Source organism: Aspergillus brasiliensis (assembly GCF_001889945.1).
Source record: "Aspergillus brasiliensis CBS 101740 unplaced genomic scaffold ASPBRscaffold_2, whole genome shotgun sequence".
Classification (NCBI taxonomy): Eukaryota; Fungi; Ascomycota; class Eurotiomycetes; order Eurotiales; family Aspergillaceae; genus Aspergillus; species Aspergillus brasiliensis.
This window is the reverse complement of record NW_027137443.1, coordinates 2,032,245-2,051,988: the sequence shown is the minus strand read 5'-3', so window position 1 is coordinate 2,051,988 and position 19,744 is coordinate 2,032,245. Positions and strand designations below refer to the sequence as shown.

The 19,744-nt window shown below is 49.9% G+C and overlaps 5 protein-coding genes across 5 annotated transcripts; 4 read left to right on the top strand and 1 right to left on the bottom strand.

The window, feature by feature from the left end:
- Positions 1 to 1,819: 1,819 nt before the first annotated feature.
- Positions 1,820 to 4,419, top strand: ASPBRDRAFT_192294 (grainyhead-like protein; the record flags this gene model as incomplete). Its single annotated transcript, XM_067620463.1, has 5 exons — positions 1,820 to 1,833; positions 1,896 to 2,030; positions 2,166 to 2,684; positions 2,748 to 4,042; positions 4,097 to 4,419. 5 exons carry the CDS (start codon positions 1,820 to 1,822, stop codon positions 4,417 to 4,419), a joined length of 2,286 nt encoding a protein of 761 aa, XP_067483372.1.
- A 4,872-nt stretch (positions 4,420 to 9,291) lies between these two features.
- On the top strand, positions 9,292 to 10,204 carry ASPBRDRAFT_192293 (uncharacterized protein; the record flags this gene model as incomplete). The annotated part of the gene is made up of 4 exons (XM_067620462.1): positions 9,292 to 9,355; positions 9,404 to 9,460; positions 9,524 to 9,562; positions 9,615 to 10,204. The coding sequence occupies 4 exons, from the start codon at positions 9,292 to 9,294 to the stop codon at positions 10,202 to 10,204; spliced, it is 750 nt and encodes a 249-aa protein (XP_067483371.1).
- Positions 10,205 to 10,838: 634 nt separating this feature from the next.
- Positions 10,839 to 15,024, bottom strand: ASPBRDRAFT_51785 (CLH domain-containing protein; the record flags this gene model as incomplete). The annotated part of the gene is made up of 4 exons (XM_067626797.1): positions 10,839 to 11,131; positions 11,248 to 14,557; positions 14,609 to 14,635; positions 14,689 to 15,024. The coding sequence occupies 4 exons, from the start codon at positions 15,022 to 15,024 to the stop codon at positions 10,839 to 10,841; spliced, it is 3,966 nt and encodes a 1,321-aa protein (XP_067483370.1).
- A 255-nt stretch (positions 15,025 to 15,279) lies between these two features.
- On the top strand, positions 15,280 to 16,848 carry ASPBRDRAFT_144664 (RMD1 family protein). The gene is made up of 2 exons (XM_067619230.1): positions 15,280 to 15,734; positions 15,793 to 16,848. The coding sequence occupies exons 1-2, from the start codon at positions 15,396 to 15,398 to the stop codon at positions 16,759 to 16,761; spliced, it is 1,308 nt and encodes a 435-aa protein (XP_067483369.1). The 5' UTR covers positions 15,280 to 15,395; the 3' UTR covers positions 16,762 to 16,848.
- A 173-nt stretch (positions 16,849 to 17,021) lies between these two features.
- Positions 17,022 to 19,010, top strand: ASPBRDRAFT_38520 (T2 family ribonuclease). Its single transcript, XM_067623952.1, has 6 exons — positions 17,022 to 17,473; positions 17,568 to 17,862; positions 17,918 to 18,110; positions 18,161 to 18,403; positions 18,477 to 18,574; positions 18,668 to 19,010. The coding sequence occupies exons 1-6, from the start codon at positions 17,148 to 17,150 to the stop codon at positions 18,806 to 18,808; spliced, it is 1,296 nt and encodes a 431-aa protein (XP_067483368.1). The 5' UTR covers positions 17,022 to 17,147; the 3' UTR covers positions 18,809 to 19,010.
- Positions 19,011 to 19,744: the final 734 nt, after the last annotated feature.

The window sequence follows — 19,744 nt, the reverse complement described above, 5'->3', positions numbered from 1 at the left end:
CTGTTTCTGCGTTTCGTTTCTTGGGGAGGATGACGTAGGACCCGAGTTTAGTAACTGTGCCTGTTCATTGGGAAATCGGAAATCGGCTCGAACCCACTTCATGGCGTCCGGCCCCAGCTCCATTGTATGGACTGACACCGTATCGTGGTCGCTTCGGTGTTAGTGATAGATGCAGGTGGCTTCTATACCTCTTATGTATTATTGCGTCCCATGCACCGGTTCCACAAGGCAGGATAGCCGAGCAAAGGAGTTGTTCTGGATATCCGAACGGCTGGAATGTGAGGAACAGGTTATTATGACTGTTGGGGCCCTACTGAATGTGGCAGAGATAGTTGATAGTCTTGACTGCTACTAGATAGCTAGCATAGAGTATAGCTAACTAGTCGTTCTCTCTGGGGTAGTCGTTGTAGTTGGTATGATACGGAAACCGTAAAGTACAGCGATGTATGTGAGTGGTATTATACCGATGTAATACGACGGGATATTACTATTTACCGGATCCACACCACCCCTCACACCCTCCCCACTGATCCTGGGTCTCGTCTGGTTGAGTCCGACCCAGAAAATCATCTCGGAGACTGACCCAGAGATTAATCTACTTTTCCCAAAAGTATATTTCAGAGGAAATAAATAGAAAAAAAAAGATTTTGGGGTAAAAAAAAAGAAAAGTGGATTAAATAGAGGGGAAAACGAAATAGTAAAACTGATCAGGACGCGCGACAGAGAAAGAAAGAGAAAACACAGAAAGGGACAGAAGAGTTTCTGGAAGGTTTCCTTCATACCTACCTCATTTGTGAATTTTTATCACTCAACCAACCGTTATTATTGCACGTCACCACGCCTCCCATGTGGTCCCTTTTTCTCTTCTTTTATTAATAACTATCACATTCTTTCCACAATTCCTCCGATCCCAGTACAGAAAAGAAAAGAAAAGGAAATCTTTCGCTGAATTTTTTGGGACTGCCTGAGGTACTCGGAATCATCCTCTCAGCGTCCATATCCACCCTACATCCGAACTATTATTGGGGGCTTGTCTTACCGTCTAGTTCCAGCAGACTCCCCCAACATTCATCATCACCTTCCTCTTCTCTCTCTCTCCTCCCCTCCTTTGGGCTCTCAAGTACTACTTCCCCTTCTGCTTTCTGTTTCTCTTTTTTCTCTTTTTTTCGCCTCCCCGCTATTTCTGTACAGTTTTATACGGCATACGTATCTTCTTGCCTGTCGCTTCCTCTCCTCTCTTCTTCTCTCTCTCCTCTTTCTCCTCCCTCCCTCTCTCTTCCTCTCCCTTTGTGTCGTCTGCTTTCCCACCGCCGCCCTCTCATATGATCTTTGAGTAAGGGGCGCATCCGCTATAAACCCAATACCTGCCAAAACCCGCTCGCGTCTTCGACACCACTCGGACCTCTTCCCCAAATAATTCCCACCCCCTCCTCTCTTTGTCTCCGCTCCTCGCGATCTTCGATATCATCTCAGGGTCGCCCACTCTGTGGTCGCACTTCTTGCGATCGCTGCTATTCCCCCGATAGACCGTGATTGGGATGTGACATTCGACCCGTGTCTACCGCAGTCCAGCAATACCACCGTTTTACTTCTGAGTAAAACGGAATCGGGAATCCTATACGGACAACCACCGCCCTTCCTCCCCCCTCCCCGAACAACTTCGAGGTTCGGATCAAATAGCGCTTGGCGATCCGAATGCCACATTCACCCTCCAACGCCTTCTTGTTTTCTCCTGGATCTCACATCTCTCCATAAATCTTTCAAGCACTCATCAAACACCAGAACGGATTAACCTGTTCGAATATCTCCGGCTCTGATGATGTTCCGCAACAGGTACGTTGTTTGCCGGCCAGTCGCCCGCCATTCTCATGCTGACCGGAATACCACCCTTGCAGAAAGAATTCTCAGAAGCCAGACGACGAGCTTATCCAGAGATTCCAAAAAACCTTCTCAGACGTTGTTCCCCCAGTCACTCACCGCAATGCCACGCGCTTCGGTCAGATGCCTATCGGACCTATCACCCCAGCTAGGTAACCAAGCCCTTTTGCGTTTAAGAGATTTACCAGTGTTCTCTCGTTATTTCCCCATCTTTGTTTGTATTTTTCTTGGCAGAGTAGCTCGAAGATTATCTTTGGGCGAGGGCTAACATGACATTTCTGCGCCAGACTAAGTATGAACAACGATTTGAAGCTCAATGATCCTACACCCCGTGCCACGGAAGATATGCGCTTCGCAGCTCCCTTTGTCGATCCGAATGCTGTCTCTTATGTAAACCCGCTACAGCCACATGGCTACTATACTCCAAACTCAGGTGGACTGGGTGCAGTATATCACAGCCAAGCAGGAGATTTGCATACCCCTGGCATGGGTCTGAGCATGATTACTCCGCTTTCTCTCCCGCAGCAAATCTCTGCGGCGACCATCAACCCCGGCACTGCAGCCTTGGGTCTCGATCACTTCGATCAACAATATATACCACCACACTTCCATAACCCCCAACCATTCGCTCAGCAGCCAGCATTCGCGCCCGGTGCTTTCGTTCAGAATGATGCAGGTTACGATGCCATGGACGAATCTGTAGAAGAGCTCTCTCTAAATGATGTGGATATGCAGGGTAATGCTTCTCACTACGTTGCATCAACAATCCAAGACGATCAAGCGAGCATCCATAACCCCGGTGAAACGTGAGCGCTCACCCCTTCCCTCAAATGTGTCTGTTCAATCGTTAACTGTGCTGGACACTGCAGTTTTCGCTATCATGTCACTTTGCGCGCACCCACAGCAATGATCAACCACCAAGCCGAGATCCCAGTCACCTATCTCAATAAAGGCCAGGCATATTCAGTGTCCGTGATTGATTCGACTCCGCCACCCATGACCACACAACCGATCAGATATCGTACCTACATCCGGGTGTCATTCCAAGAAGATGAGCAGAGGGCCAAGCCGGCTGCTTGTTGGCAATTATGGAAGGAAGGTCGGGGTTCCAATGAAGCGCATCAACGAGGCGGCAAGCTCCAAGCAGTGGAATATGTCGATCCCATACAAGGTGGCATTGAAGACACGAAGAACCGACAGATTCAACTCGAGACCTCATCGTTCGATGGGTTCTGCGTCACATGGACACTTAACCCGTCAACTGGAGTTTCGGAGTGTTCGATTCCTGTCCGATTTAACTTCCTGTCGACAGATTTCAGTCACTCCAAGGGTGTGAAGGGTATCCCGGTCAGATTGTGTGCCAAGACGGAAATGGTCTCTCCTGATGATGTGAGCTCCACCTCGGGCAAAGAATCAGAGGTGTGCTACTGCAAAGTCAAGCTTTTCCGCGACCATGGTGCCGAGCGAAAGCTGTCCAACGATGTCGCTCATGTCAAGAAAACCATCGAGAAACTTCGACAACAGATTGCTCAAGCGGAGATGGGCGCCGGTAACTACGGCAAACGCAAGCGCAGCAACGGATCGATTGCTCTTAAAGGCGCCGATCCGCGCCCGGCCAAGATCACTAAGCACAAACGGACATGGTCCATGGGCTCGCAGGACGGCCCTGGCAAGATGTCTTTGGAAGACGATCTCCATGCGAAGCTCGCGTTAATGCAAGACATGTTCACGTCAACGCGACCAGTAAGCATTCTGGGATTGCGCGGTGAGGAGCAAGACGACCCGGACTTGTTCCCTGTTACGCTTCCCGAGTCGCGGGAATTCATCAAACGAGAGAACAGCCGGGGATCCCGTTTCAGTATTGATGGCGCATCCCTGCACGCTGTGTCGCCCACCAGCAGTAACATCTCAATAAACTCGCCATGCCACCCGACCAACCTTCAGTCGAACATGTTCTATGATTCAGCGTACCACGGATCCTTAACTACGTCTCGAGAGAACTCGCGCCCGTGCTCCGAAGTTATAGGTGACAAGGTTACGCTAAAGCATCCCGTCAAAGTACCGAAGGTTGCTTCGTCTGACGGTAGCGCGCCAATGGGATTCATAGAGGCGGTAGACATTGACCCAACTTATCGACCACCCACGGAGCGCCCAGTCAAGCCGAGTGAGTACTCAAATTCGTACCCATCAAAAGATATGCCAACTAACCTAGTCCTAGTCGCGTGCTTCTACGTACGATTCCCACGCAACGATCAGCGTTCAGATGACTATTACCGGGCCGTCTATCTGACGGAGCGGACGGTTCGCGATCTGATGGAAAAAATTTCCATGAAGCAGCGCATTGACCCCCAGCGCATCGTGCGAGTCCTCCACGTCAAGCAAAACGGCCTGAAAATCATGGTGGATGATGATGTCGTTCGTGAACTCCCTGACGGCCAAGACATGGTCGTCGAGATTTCCGAGGCATCGTCATTTGAGAACGCAGCAGCTACGGGGTCAGGAAATCCCAGTCCAGCCGTGGAGGTCAAATTGAGCTACTAATTCTGCCACCTGGCCAATCACGACGCTCTTTCCGTCCTTCGTCCTTCGTCACTCGTAAATTTTTCACTTCGACTAACCCCCTGGTTCCAATTCATTCACACAAGGGTTTCTTCTTTCGGTTCGGGTTTCAGTCGTTTCAGTTTTTCCGGCGCCTGGTGCGTGGCATGAGGTACGCTTGGTCGCATACATTACTCAAGCGCATGCCTTATATTCGGAGTTTGGGGATTTGCTTGCATCAATCTACGGGGCGTTCGTTGGATAGGGAATAATACACGAGTTCCCGAGCAATGATACCCTGTCGCCATATATGTGCTTTGTTTGTTACCCTTTTCTTTATGTGTTATATCATTGACGATATCCTAAATTTTTCCGCTGGATTTTGGGGATACACGACCCCGACAATGGTTCTATTTCTTTTGATGATATTATCTGGTTTGTAATTTCGAGGATCTGGTTGAGGTACGAGGAACACGATTAGATACCCTGTCCATTCTTGTCGGAATTACTTCGCTGCTGCTGCTGTTGCGTTTCTTCCCCTTTTCGTTTAATACTGGGAAGGTTTCTCACTATGTCTACCCTCCCGGATCGCTTGACTGGTTCCCGTTTCCGGATGGGCTGTGTGCTGGCTCTTACTGTTATGATTGAGCGCTACAAAGTTGCGCAGGCGCCTTCAGCGTCTACACCGCACAGAATGATCTTGGCTTGTTTGATGCGCTGTGATGGGTTTTTTTTTTAAGTGCAGAGCTGCCTATACTTTGAACCCATGAAGATGAAACGGGTCTGAAGCTGCTATTCATGTTCTATCAAAAGCACTAGGTTGGATATACGACAGACCCGTGCAATAGAGAGGTTATAATATCTGGAACCAATTTCCCTTGTAATTCCGTAAGATATCCGAGCATCATCCGAGATTCGCCACCCACGTCCTGAAATAGTACACTGTAACTGAAGATCACCACATGAACCATGTACAGAAGAAAGGTCGGGACGAAACTGAATCTCACAGAACGAAACAAAAAGGCACAGACCCCGAATGGAATCCATTGGCGAGGAAAATGGATCCAAGCTAGAAATTACATCATAACCGACACTGAACTAGACCGTTACGTAGATAGATAATTGACCGCGGGTCTCCCTTTACCTCTTCAACAATAAGTGAAGTTGGACCCATGGGACTTGTGGACCACTAGACACTAAGTGACTATTAGTTAGCGCCGGCCTGTCGGCTAGTTAGTTAGTATCTAACAACAAAAATTCATTCATTTCCTTCTGCGGCAAAGTTCGGCGCACTCGCGGAAAAATCAAACATGTAAATCTTACTGGCGGGTGTTTGATCCGCTCCCCACTTGACCCTCTCCTAACTAATTGGCTTCGGAATTATGTTTACCGTTCGTGTTGTTATTTGGTTGAGATTGGATTGGGGATTGCCATATCTTTTTTTCCTTCCAGTTCCCTTTTTTCTTTCCCCTCTTCTCTCTCCAGGGTGGTTGGTAATCGGTACCTATGGTCCCTCATACTAACTAACTACATCGTCATTATCCCCTCTTTCTCTTTTGTGTCCCATGGTCTAGTGTCTGTCTACTGAGTAGTAATGGGTTGTAATTATATCTGCCGAGCACAACATCCGTTCCATTCAGTTTTCCTCTACTTTTCCCTCCGAAACCCATGCGTTTACCCTTTTTGGGGCTGGGGTAGGGGCAGGGGGGGTCTTTGTCTTTGTTGTGTTGCGTTGCGTTGCGTTGTTGAGCGGGGAGAGAGGGGGTCATCCCACCCCCCCTTGCTTTTCTACGTATGGCTATTGCCTTTTTGCGGAGATGAGTTCCCCATTCGGTATATGGTACTTACCTTACTCCAGTTTATTTATCCATCCATATATCCATCTATCCATCTAGACCATTAATTTGGATGTGGTTTGGAGTAAGTGGAAATTGTTGAGGTAGATGGTATGTATTTGATACGTATATCTTTCGGTATGAGTTGTATGTATGTATGTATGTAGGATGTGTGTATCGATCGGTGTACATGGTTTTGTATGGTGCGTCGTGCATAGCTAACTTATTAGCTGACTAGCTAGCTAGTTAGCTAGCTAGTAGGAGCTATAGTGGTTGTTGTACTGTGTAGTACTTATAGGACTGGGCTGGCGCCATGGCGCTGCGGGTGGTTCGTGGCGCCGTCGAGGTGCATAGTGTATGTATAGTTTGCGGTATTATATTATGATTGATGAATGAATGTGTCTTAGTGGCGTCTCACTATTTGTATTAGGAATCATTGGTTTAGATAGATAGATAGATAGATACGAATAAGTACATGAATGTACTCTGTATATGCTTTCTTCAAGTTGGTGGTAGGTTTTAATCTGCAAGGGTACCTGAACAGAAGCCACCAATCAAATCAGTGCCGCAAAAAGTAAACGGGTATCGGTATTCATCTAAGGAAGTAAGTAGATAATTGATCACTGTACAACGTGGTCAAAGTCAGGGGGGGATTCACGTAACGACTGTTCTAGACTCGCGGCATGTCTTAGCGATCAATTTCTTTTTTAGTTCTGTTTTACTGGATGCGCCTTCCTGAATTGAGTTGGATTCGGGATTATCGCTAACAACTCATCAACTTTGTTGGACTGTGGATGGACTACTCCGTGACACTAGAGTTTAGGCTTATCTAGCCGCCGTTGAGCGATGACGTCTGTGGGAAAGAGATTAATGGTTTGTGGCTGATCCATTTCTTCCTTTGCAGAAACCTTGTCCTGAGAACTTGGACCAATCGTTTCAGTTGCATTTTGGGGTCCTGCCGATCTCGTGGGAAGTGGGGAAAAGAGGGAAGGAAAAAGAAAGATGGCGGCGAGGCAGGGGAGGCTCCGTCTGGGCGGCTCGGAGTTTGAGCCATTCTTTTGTCTTTGTCTCCGCAATTTCTAAATTAGTTTGTGTCTAGGGGTTGAGTTCGGGATATGTGTTCTGTGCCGGGGTTTGACTGAGAATGGTGCCATATGGATTTATTTTAGAAATTCATCGAATGAGGTGGAACAGTGTGTCAGTAATCTTTTGCTACCTGACACGATGCTCAGCATCTCTCCTTTCCTCTACTGACTCCCAGTGAAGACCGGCAGGGAGGATGCGTCCTCACGCAGTAGACTAGTTCATGCTTGAATGCGGATGACAGGTCCAGACTCGGGCCGACTCATCGCAGCTAAGCGCAAAAATCGCAATCGGGGGAAGGAGCAACGCAGATGATGTCATGGCTCCCAACGCATCGGGATTGGGATCGAACTGGTACCTTGCCATGTCGTCATAGCTCAAGTAAGTTCCTTGGAAAGGAGCGGCTGGCCATCAGTCGCTTTTTGCTGGTTGGCGCCTCCACGCGGGTCGTGCCGATGTGGGGGGCTTTATCTGTCGCCGTATTTTTTCGTCAGTTTAACACCAGAAACCGTATTGAATTACCTTGTGTCCATTCCGTACCAACCATACCGCGGTATTCTGTATCGGAAACAACACCCCCAAGGGTAAATTTCCAGCGACACTGCGGATAGGACATCTTAGAACGACATCACATGGTGCGAACATTGTTGATTTTGAGGGTTGTAGTGTGAACTGCCATATATGAACAGCGGCTATGGTCGGTACATGTCTGTTGGATTGATTATTAGTAGACTGTAGAGATTGGTTATGCGGGCATCATGTATCAACTGACCGTTGAGACTCAGTATCCCATGAGCCTCATGATCCTCCACTGGTATAAGTATTTCCAGATGTCAATACGAACACACTCCGCACGGTGCAAGGATTGCCATATAGTAGCCGTTGGTATAAGGGTCACTGAAGGATCGATTTACTTTAAAGTTACCTCTAAAACATGCCTAAAGGGCTCGGAGAGGGGGAGACGGCTCGAGATCGAGAGTAGATTTTGCCACTGAGATCCTCCGTGCTCCAGTTTCCTTTCTCTCTATCGATGGCTGAGACTGATTGGTCCATCTGAGACATCGGATTCTTCGGCGGCTGGCAGCGTGTCTTATTTGGGGATAACCTCGTCGACTCGCTAGTAGTAGCCATCGAAGCTGACCGGACTAGCATCTGGCCAAGAGGGATGAGGACCATGATCATTGGCCCCTGCGTATCGGGAGACTGCTTAACAGAGGTCAATAATGGTGGGTTCATTGCTTCTCTTGTGGATGGAGGAATTCGAGTGTGGGACCTGGCGTAGTTCATCTCCGGCTGCCAATGGCTTACCCCGTATGCGTAGATAGAGTAGCCTCCTTTGTATGGATCTACTTTCTGACATCTAGATTCGTATGTAGTTCTTCAGTTCTTCTAGAAAATCTGACTTCTATAATTGTACACTCAAACAAAGACTCGGAATTCCAACTCCGAGCCCTAGCATAGTGAATAGCTGTGAAAACACGTGGATATCAGACTCCATATACGCCACCATCTTATCGGCCTGATCAAGCCCTAGGTGAATTTCTGTGCAGTCGATACCACCATACGCACTTCTTGCCTTTCCGGATAGCACCGTTACTCGTCCTCACCTGCTGGATACCGGTGCCTTGCACAGTGCTTGCCGTGTTTGGGATGTCGTCCTCGCACTTTCCAAAACGACACCATTCGCCCCGGCGACACATGACGGTCAACACACACAACACGTTCTCATTCTTTTTATCTTTCCCTGAAATTCTCTTCTTCTTCTTCTTCTCCTTCTTCCTTCCCTCCCAACCTTCTCCCACTATTCCAATCTTCGCTCCTCCGTCGTTCTCCTTTCTTCTTCATCGAAGGTTCATACTTCAAAGCATCAATCTCTTCCTCTACTCTTCGTCTTATCGTCTTTGCTCTCTACTCAACAAATCTAACTCATATCAAATCGTACGATCCATTGATCAAGATGATCGTCAACTTTGTTTTCTTCTTGGCCATCTGGCTTTTTGCTGGCATGGGCTGTGCTATTGGTAGGTACTACACTCCAACTATCTTCTACATCCTGCTAACGATCTTAGATGTCGTCGACAATGTTGGCGGTGTCTACAATGACAAGTCTGATGTGATCGCTGAAGGTAAGTGTTACTCTGAGGTGGCTGAGAGTCCAAGATTCTGACTTGGCTGCGACAATAATATAGTTCACGACGCGTTCCTCCATGCCAATCTCAAGCGCGATAGTAAGCCTTGGAAGAACTCCTGATAGGACACTTGATACTGATCCTGATCTAGTGACTGTCACCGTGACTGTCTGTGAGACAGGTAATTCAGTGATTTCTACCTTGGGTACTGTCTCTGTGCCTACAGCCGTGACTGTTTCTGCTCTGGTTCCGACTGGTATCGTGACCGGTGTTCCCACTGAGACTAGTCTTCGCACTGAAGTTTCTTCCGGACATTCCACTGAATTGTCTGGAGTGTCGACTGAAATGTCCACCGGAACTCCAACTGGAGTCCCTACCGGACATTCTCACGTCACCTCTGAGACCACTGTCGCGGAGACTACCAAGCCTGTGGCCACTGGACAGTCCTCAGTCTCGTCTAAGACTCAGACTGTCTCTGGATCCTCCAGCTCGTCTGGCACTTACAGTGCTTCTACTGGAGAGACCGAAAGTTTTACTTCTTCAGTGACATCCGGTGAGCAGACTAGCAATCATACTCTTAGCACTCATACCACTGGATCGGCTGGCACCACGGCTCCCAGCAGCACTCATGCTCACACCACATTCCCTACCGCGAATGCTGCTAACGGCCATGGAAGCCTGCCGATGTCGGCCTTTGCATTTTGCATTTCCTTGGTCTTTCTGAGTCTCGCATGCATCTGAAGTGTTTAGTTCGATACTCCAACAGTCCTTTGAATTACGTTCTTAGCTGGGCTGTGTACGAAGATCTGGTGGGGATCGACCTTGTTCTTCTAATGAAAAGCGGGCGTTATGGTTGAGCGGACGTGATGTTTCCTTTTATTTGCTTCCATGTTGTTTCGGGATGCAGCTAGCAAGAGCTTGCCCCATGAATCTTTCAACGGATTGTTGTCACTACTTACTGCGGCAGGCTAACCGCTTAATCTAATTCAAAGCCTCACAGGCCTTATCGCTTGTCACAATTGCGCAGTAGATTATTGCTACCATGGGTATCTCCTAAAGACTAAACATACACCCATCCAGGCGAACTATGGAACATGTAGTGAAACTGTCCGTGGTTACAGCCCCACACTGGTAGAATGACAGGGCCATCATTCAACTGCTCTCTTCAAATACATACCTGCAACCTCGTCAGCACTCAATAGCTTCTCTTGATGCAAGGGATTCTTACCATCAGATTACTCATTTACTGAAGCGAATTCCCCCTTCTCCAGGTCGTCAGAGAAAGCAGACGCCACTTCTACAACCCCACCAACAGGGAAACCTACAGCAACCCCCCGAGCGACCATGCACGAGCCACACTCTCGGCATCGTACACCTACGCATCAGAATCCCCAATGGCCTCCAACTCCTTCGCCAGCGCACAAATCCTACACCCATCACCAATCCTATCTCTTAATAACCGCGCTGTCGTCACTTTAGGCCCGACCGTGCGGGAGGCCGTCATTGACACTTCATCCAGTGTCTGTCCGGGCGCAGGCGAGAACGGTCGCGGAGTCTGCACTGCGGATCGAGTGGCAGGCGTGCTGGTGGTCGAGGGATTTCCCGATGCGTGGATGTGCGAGAGGTGGAAGATGTGCCCGCAGGCGAAACCGACGAGAATTTCTTTTTCTGTTTTTTCCCATCGATGGGTGATTTGTCAGTTGATGCGTGATTGAGAGGCACAAGGGAGGATGAGGGGTTTGGGAAATAAATGGAGGATTGTGTAATTTTGGAGGGTTCCTTACCGTTGGCGCGGAACGGGCGATGACAGCCTGCGCATCTACCTGCCTGAGAGGCAGGGGATGAGGATGTTGCGGTGAAAGAGGTCTTTTCGGTGTCGGCGTCGCTTTTGACCGCTTTGCTATTGACGATGGTCTCCTTATCGCTCACTTCGGTCGCAGTGGCAGTGGCAGTCGTAGTTGTGGGAGTACCAGGGATGGATCTCTCCTCTTCGACAACGTTGAATTTGATGCCGCGGCGTTGGCCGCGTCGGAGCGTGTCCATGCCCACTGCTACTTCGCTTTGGAGGACTTTGGCGGCTCCTTGGCTTATACTGGCTTGGAGGTCATGTTCGCGAATCATTCGTGTAAGACCTTCTCGAAGACCTTCGATTTCTAGTCCGCTTGGGATCCTGCGCACGAGTTTGATCGGGTCGATGGAGGTTCCGGCTTCGACAAGGAGGCCGTGGATGAAACGCGGCTTGTCCATGGAGTAGTCTAGGAGGTCTTCCCAAAGATCTGGCTCGTTCTGGGATTTGGCGAATTGGATGGCTTGCGAGACATCCTTGAGGTCGGAGAGGATCAGGTTGAGGGCTCGTTTGGTTTGCCCGGTTTTCGAGAGGAGGTAGATTAGCTCTGGGGTGAAGTGGCGTCCTTCGCAGATGCTGACGGCCATATCGAAGGAGTAGGAGGTGCTGGTTTGGAGGAACTCCATCAGCAGGGGACGGTCGTAGTCTGCGAAGAGTTCTACGGCTAGGTCGGCGAAGTTGTCGACTAATGCTTTGCCTTCGTCGGCGGCGAGCTTGCTGGCTGCGTCTCGGATGTGAGCGAAGTGGCCTCGGCGAGGTTTTGCGGCGCCGTGAGGCAGTGATTCGCCGCGCCAGAGGGCCCGCATGTAGAAGTAGAGGTATAGTAGTTTGTTTGCTGCTTGGAGTTGATCAACCACGATTTCAGGCCGAACTATTCCTGTATATGCTTCGCTGACTAGGAGTCTAATGGGCTCTGCGGTGAGCTCTTCGAGTTCCGAGACGGGCGCTGATTTCAGCTGCTCCTTGGACACGCGGATGAGAATGAATGCGGGGATATCGTCTGTGAGGGTGTCTAGCAGTCGGTGGTCCTTGATCAGGGCCATCGCAGTGTCTGCGTCTTGGAGGCGAATATAGCAGTGCAGTGCTTTGCCGTAGTGGCCACCTGCAAGGTACAATTTGGCAAGACACCTTGTTAAGACTCGCCAGTCCTCTGTCTCCGGGACCACCGAGTCATATTTTAGCTGCTCCTCAATGTCTGCTGCGACATTATTGACGTCAAAGAGATCAAATGGCCAGGAGTCCAGGAGATCGCTGAACCTTGACCTGTTGTGCTCGACATAGTGCCCCAAGATGGTCTCATAGATGTTTGCAGAGAGACTGGGGCGCAAATTGACAGGCATGACGGATGATATCTCGTCCAGCTTATCGTGTTTAATGAAGGTCCAAGCCCAATGCTCCCACCTGCCCGCGGTATCTATTGCTTTCACGCAAACTTCAGCGGCCTCTCCCCATTTGTTCTCATCAACAAGTTGCTCGATCCACAACTCGCCAATGCGACGCTTTTCCTGCTCGACAGCAGGAGTAGAAGCAATGTTCCGGCCCGTGGTTATGATTGAAGACCTATCGTCAATGAAGGATTCACCAACGCTACTGCCCTGAGATCTTGATGTCGTCTCTGGGATTTGGTCGGTCACGTCAGTCGCCGACCCCGCCGCTTCAGGATGCTCCTGGAGAAGCCTCCACGCTTCTTCATATCTCTCATGCGCGTCTAGCCAAGCCAAACGATCAGACAGATCTCTCTTCAGGGCAGCAACACAGTCATACGGACTGTGGACGAATATCCTGGGGCCTACGCTCCCTGCAATGTCCTGAATCTCTTTAGAAAGAGGTTCCTCATAGGAAAACCTTCGAGAGGCGAAAGTGCTCGGCGCCCGACTGGAGCCCTTGTCACTGCTCGTTGTACTGCGAATACTAGCGGCGGAGTTGAACAAACGCGCCGGGTAGAGAGTTGCATCCCAGAGACCGTTCCCCAAAGCTTCTAGCGCACCGCGTTGTGAAACGGGAGCGCTAGATTTCCAAGGAGGCAGGACGCACATATGATAGTCTGAGGAAGTGAGGGTCTCGTAGCGACTGGTGGACAGGGTATCAGCACTAAGTTCTTCCTTTGTTTCGATATCGATAAGTCGCAGTTCAGGCTCCAAGCCCGTTGGCCGGCGGCGTGTTCCCGGACGGCGACCTCCCAGCTTGGTCCGCTCTTCCGAGACGTCTTCTTCCGCTTCAATGTACGCAAGGACGGCCAGGAGACTAGGGGTATATAGTGAGATGCCAGATATAACGCAATCAGTCCGCAAGATTGTAGAAACCTCAACGGATCCGATCTTCAGGTCTCTGTTGTTCTTGCTGGGTCTATCCGGATATACGTCAATGACCCAAACCGTGCCTCCCCAGCCAACTACTAACTTTTCCACCTTCTCCTTGACAATAGTCGACTGGGCCGTGGACGGTTCTCCTTGACTGTTTGGACTGTTGTCACTATTCAATGATTTTTCGTCCACCCATTCAGCACGAGCCTTCCAGACACTCGCCATTTCCTCCCAGCCAGGAAGGTTGGGCCGATCGATATGGCTGATCCGCTTCCAGGCAAGCTCGGAATCCGAAGAATCGAGGTACAAGTTCGACCGCATGATTTTGATGCCCTCTTCGTTGACCCAGGCGACGTACTTCCCAGACAAAGACCATTTGATCGTACTGATGGCGCCCTCCCCGCTATGAAGGATAGTGTCCTTGCCGCTGTTGGCTCCCAGCCCCAACGATCCTAGCCAACTTGAAGCCGTCGCCGCAGCACCTCCCATTGTCGTGGAATTCGTGCTAGCACCCACTCTTCCACCCACTGTGAGAATCAGGTCGCCCGCTCGTCCTCCGGACAAGAACGCCCTGTCACTCTTGTACTCAGGTGAAAGCGCGACAGCCTGCACGGGACGGCCAAAATTCCGCAAGAGAACGTCTTTGGAATCCACTAAAGATGCGACACAGATGTTTCCGTCCATAGAAGATGTGGCGATGTATATCGAATTGGAAGGAGTGGCAGGTAGACTTTGCTGGTGGGCTGGCCGATGCCGGCCGCGAAGGCTAGCAGTGCCGGACGACGGTCGCGCCGAATATTCCTGGTCTTCGGGGACTCTGCTGAAGTACTCTTGCCTAAGACTGGGCAACGGCGGAGGAAACGGCGAAACCGAGATTGAGGTAATACTGGCGGAATGTGCATGGTAGACACGAAGGGAACGCATTTGAGGGACGGATAGAACATGCTGGCAAGCGTTAGTTCTGGGACCATTGGGAGCGGTATCAGCGCTACTTACAATGTTTCCATTATGCGTTCCAATTACCTAGAGTCTGTCTCAGCATCATGCTCCTTCTAGGGAATGCCTGGATACCATACCATCTTGTCCCCAGTTGCGAGAAAGGAGCTTGTTGCATCTCCGTTGCGATACACCGCCCCCAGGTGTTTTGTCAAGTATGAATACTTGAGCCGGGGCTCCTCATCCTCTTCATCACTCTCCTCCTCTGCTTCTTCCTCGCCGTGTTCATTGTCGACATCGTCGCCTTCACTCTGAGTCTCATTGTGGCTGTCCTCTTCCTCGCCCTCATTGAGCCGGTCGGGCCGCCCGCGGTGATTGTCGTCCGGGTATGCGCCCTCGCCCACGTTGTTGGGGTCGGAGTCGTGGCGGTCCTGAGGGACACTCTCATTTGCCTGTGTCGCGCCAGGCGCGTCCATGGCGAGAGCAGGTGCTAGTATCAAAGGTGTGAGATAATGGTGCAGGCAATGGGCAGCTTCATGGCACCCATCGGCCAAGCAGAAGCACAGCTAGACGGAGCTGGGGTAGATAACCAACAGTTACTCACTTACTGCCGGCGGTCGGGCGGCTTCATGGTCGTCACCGCATCCAGCTAGTGCCCTGCTGACTCAGCCTGTCCCCCATGTGCTTGCTTTTCTGCACGAATCGTTCAAATGAAGCTTCATTCGACTTCTCCGGCACTAAACGTGCCTCGTTATGGCATCGGTTTTTCTTCGTAATACTTACGGTTGAAATTGGCGCTTGGCTGAGATTCTTTTCCCTTGATTTTCGATACAGTCCGTCTGATATCATGTTTGCAAGACCACGTCTTTGCACTCTTGCGTCACGGCCTCCGGCTGTCAAGTTTCTCAGGCAGCCTCGAAGCCAATATCTTCACGCCACAACTCCATTGAGCTATCCCCGGCGGAAAGACTTCTTCTCTTCCAATGCATACCTCTGCCAGAAGCAAATGAAGAATGGTGACACGACTGAGGATGCGGTTCTAGAATCCCAGAAACAACGGAGAAGAAGCAATAGGTCGCCGGCCGCATCGACGTCACTTCGGAGAGTTGCAGTGGAGGCACAACGGTCAAAGGATGGGATGTTATCCAAAGCCCAGCTCAGGGAGCAAGGGCTCTATCAACCCAAGGTGCCAATGTCAAGAGCCGCGACTGTCCTTGAACAATTGCTAATCTATCAATGAGAAGACCGTAACAGCCTATGCCGTAGCTGAACAATTCAATATTCGCAAGGTCAGAGACATCTTACAGGAGCGAGGCTACGAGCCGGACCCCTACGAGACGGGTCTTTACCCACAAGTTGTCCACGTTCAAGTTCCTCTAGACTCGATCCGCCGCCAGAGCAATCCGAACACCTTAGATCTGTCACCGAGCGAAGTGGGGGATGTGTTTGTCTTTCCTTCGGGAACCGTTGTTGCATGGGCACTACCTGAAGGATTCACTTCCTTTTTGGCAACCAGGACATTACTACCGGCCGCTGAAGGGGCCCACCTTGATGACTTGGAAACGGAGGATCTCGAGTATGTCGAAGATACTCAACGGGAGAATAGCAGCATCAAGGGCGACACCATCATTTTGGGGACGAAGCCAGGTAAGGACGGACCTGATCCTCACCTGCCCGCTCGGCAGTCTGTAGATACGGTCCTTACAAAGGTGGCATTCTCGTCGGGGCTGGCTCGCAGTACCAAATTGGCTGTGTTGGAATCTCTACTTGCCAATTACTTCGAATCCACTCGGACTATTCCCACGCTCCTGTCAAAGGGCTCGCGTCTCCCTTTCACTCGGGATTTCATACTCCGCAAAACAGGCCAGCTGCTCAGTGTACGTGCGCAGCTGAACCTATATTCCGAGCTCACAGACTCCCTGCCAGATATCTTCTGGGACAGTCGACATGAACTGGGATTAGAAGGCTACTATGAACAGGTAGGGCGAGCGCTCGATGTTGGGATCCGCATCAAGCTTTTGAACGAGAAGATGGATTACGCACAGGAAATTGCAAGTGTGCTGCGAGAGAGGCTGAGCGAAACGCATGGACTCCGACTTGAGTGGATTATCATCCTACTCATTGCTGTTGAGGTAGGATTTGAGGTTCTTCGGCTCTGGAAGGAGCGCGTCCACGAACAAGAGGCGCAGAAGGAACAGATTGCTGGGCGCTAATACTCAACTGTAACCACCATCTCTACTCATGTATATACTCATTCCATAGACTCTTCGAATATGATACCCAGGCGTTGTTCCTTTCCGATATGCATGCATTGAGTCACGATAAGAGAAGCTCCAAGTCAATCCGGGGAGATCGACGATAAGGTGCTTATCGGACCAGTCACATCACAAGCCGCTGACTCAGGTACGGGGACAAGTCATGGGATGGATGCACGTGCAGCTGCTGCTTGGGATCGATCATTCGCCTCTTTCCTCTCTTCCCCCTTTGTCTGCTACTTCTCTCTCAATTGATGCTTCGTTGAGAGTTCTATCTCTATCTTGACTTTGTATTGTCTGCTTTATTTCCTTGCTGGACATCAGCAACACGCCTCAAACCCCTCATGATTGATACCGGTAGCACTAGTGCGGTCGGGTCCACCGCCAGCTCCATGAGGGACCGACTGCTTCAGAGCATCCCAGGTCCTCAACAGGTCTTGAAAGCTATAACTGGAACACTAGGTGTCTCCTCGCTCTCAGCCCCAGAATATACATCGTCCGAAACGACTTTCCGGCAATGTCCTTCAACCGAAGTGAGCTGCCAGGCTCAATATCATGGCCAGGATACCTGCTGCTTCAACTACCCCGGCGGACAGATGCTGCAGACGCAGTTCTGGGATGCTGATCCGGCCATTGGGCCAACAGATTCGTGGACTATTCATGGACTTTGGTAAGTTTAGTTATTGTCCATCTTCACCAGACCATACACGCTATGTATTATATATTATTGCCACCCGGTACTAACTCTTGTTCCCCCTACATAGGCCCGACCATTGCAACGGCGGCTTCGATCAGTACTGCGATTCCGGGAGACGGTACAGCAATATCTCGCTGATTTTAGTCGACTCTGGTCGTGGGGATCTTTTGGACTACATGAGCGACTTCTGGAAGGACTTCAGGGGCGATGATGCGAATCTCTGGGAGCATGAATGGAACAAGCACGGCACTTGTGTCAGCACGCTAGAGACTCACTGCTACACCGACTATTACCCACAGCAAGAAGTTGTGGACTACTTCGACCGGACCGTCGAAGTCTTCAGGGACCTGCCTACCTACGAGGTCTGTCTCCCTGCGTTCATTGACGAATAAGGAAACTAAACATATGTCTCTGCAGACCCTCGCCAAGGCCGGCATTACCCCGTCCTACACGCAAACCTACACTCGTGATGAGATTGTCAATGCCCTCTCCAAGGCCCATGGTGCCGAGGTGACAGTCCGATGCCGACACCAGGCTATCAACGAAGTCTGGTACTACTTCAACATCGCCGGATCACTGCAGACGGGCAAATTCGTCCCATCTGACCCAGGTCAGCAAACCAGCTATCTCACAACTTACTGAAACTAACCACTACAACAGATGGTCAAACATCCAACTGCCCCCGCAGCGGCATCCACTACATTCCCAAGACGCCCCGAAACGGTCACGAGCCCACCAAGACATCCCGTGGACCTGCTGAACCGACATCGCCGAGCGCTCCCTTTTCTGGAAAGGGAAACCTGATGATCTCAACGATGGGTCAGAAGCGAGGCTGCATCATCAGCCACGGCGCGTGGTTCACCTCGGGAACCTGTGCGACTTTCACAGCCAACAAGGCATCTGGTATGTGTTCTCCGCTATGTTTCTTCTTATCAGGCGGGCAGACACTAATTGTCGGCCTTTCTTGACTCCGCAGATGACACTGTCACTCTCAAATCTAGCAAGGGGGACTGCGGGTTCTCGCATGATGTCTTTACCTGCGGTGGATTCATCAGGTCTCCGACTCAGTTTACCGTCAGTTACCCCAGTTCCATCTTACTATTTCTTCAAATCAAAGATATACATGCATCCGCCAGAGCATCGAATGGATATGCTGACAACCCACAGGTCGAAGACGGCATGCTCGCCTACAACGACAACACGACCTTCTTCGCAGACAAGGCGCCCAAGGGACCAACGAAGAGCAAAGTCTTCGCTACACAAGACGACCATCCTCTCGAACTCTCCATCACGTGGAGGGAAGCTTGATCCCACTTTCTGTTCTTTCTCTTTTCAGATCATCTGCCATATACTCCATATAAACGCACATAGAATTATACATGTCTCCATACCTTTTTGCATCCATGGCATACTATCTCTCTACACTGTTCACTGCTAGCTATAGCTACTTATCAAATGAATGAAACCAACTCATAGAACTTTAGAAAATAAACACATCGATCCATTCAAGCATCATTGACATTCATGGGAGTAGTCAAGTTCTATCATAAAGCTAAAGTACAAGCGAGGAGGGGGTGTGTGCCATGCGAACCACCAAGACAAAAAGGTTTGATGATAGATAGCAGGCAGGGTAGGTAGGCGATTAAGTAAATTCGTCACGAAGTCAGATCAACCAAACCAACCGAGAGTACCAAAATAAAGAATGACCTTTGTTTTTCGCAATGCCAGCCAGCAAAAGATGAAAGATGCGATGATAGCATGAGTAGAAAAGAAGACAGAAGTTTTTACAGATCAACCCGTTCGTCCGCTCGTTCGTTTCGTTTGGTACAAAAATCACAGTCCAGTTAAGCAAATCCAGATGACATAAGGAAATAAAAAATCATAAACAAAATCAGATTCAGATAACATTGCATAACATCATAAAAGGGGCATTAAAAGAGACAAAGAAAAGACGTTACAAACATTCATAAAGATCAATCACGTAAGATGATAAAAGCAGGGGGGAAAGAACGGACGACCTGTAAAAACTCCGGTAACTCGACTGGCCAGAAAACATAGAAAAGTCATTTTCTTCAAAAAAAAAAAAATAAAAAACTCCCAAGATATAGCAGACAAATCCCGGGGTCAGAATGGTTGTTGGTGTGGTTGGTGGTCGTACATGTGTGGTTGTTGCGAGAAAAACGAAAGAATCAGATGCAATAAGTAAATGCATTGCGCCAAGGGGGAAAAAAAGCAGAAGTTCAT

What these genes read in the sequence shown, in the direction of transcription:
- ASPBRDRAFT_38520 (XM_067623952.1), top strand. Translation starts at nt 17,148, where the DNA reads ATGATTGATACCGGTAGCACTAGTGCGGTCGGGTCCACCGCCAGCTCC. An exon ending in TGGACTATTCATGGACTTTG is followed by an intron (nt 17,474 to 17,567) that starts GTAAGTTTAGTT and finishes CCCCCTACATAG; the next exon opens with GCCCGACCATTGCAACGGCG. An exon ending in CACAGCCAACAAGGCATCTG is followed by an intron (nt 18,404 to 18,476) that starts GTATGTGTTCTC and finishes TTGACTCCGCAG; the next exon opens with ATGACACTGTCACTCTCAAA.
- ASPBRDRAFT_144664 (XM_067619230.1), top strand. Translation starts at nt 15,396, where the DNA reads ATGTTTGCAAGACCACGTCTTTGCACTCTTGCGTCACGGCCTCCGGCT. An exon ending in AAGGGCTCTATCAACCCAAG is followed by an intron (nt 15,735 to 15,792) that starts GTGCCAATGTCA and finishes ATCAATGAGAAG; the next exon opens with ACCGTAACAGCCTATGCCGT.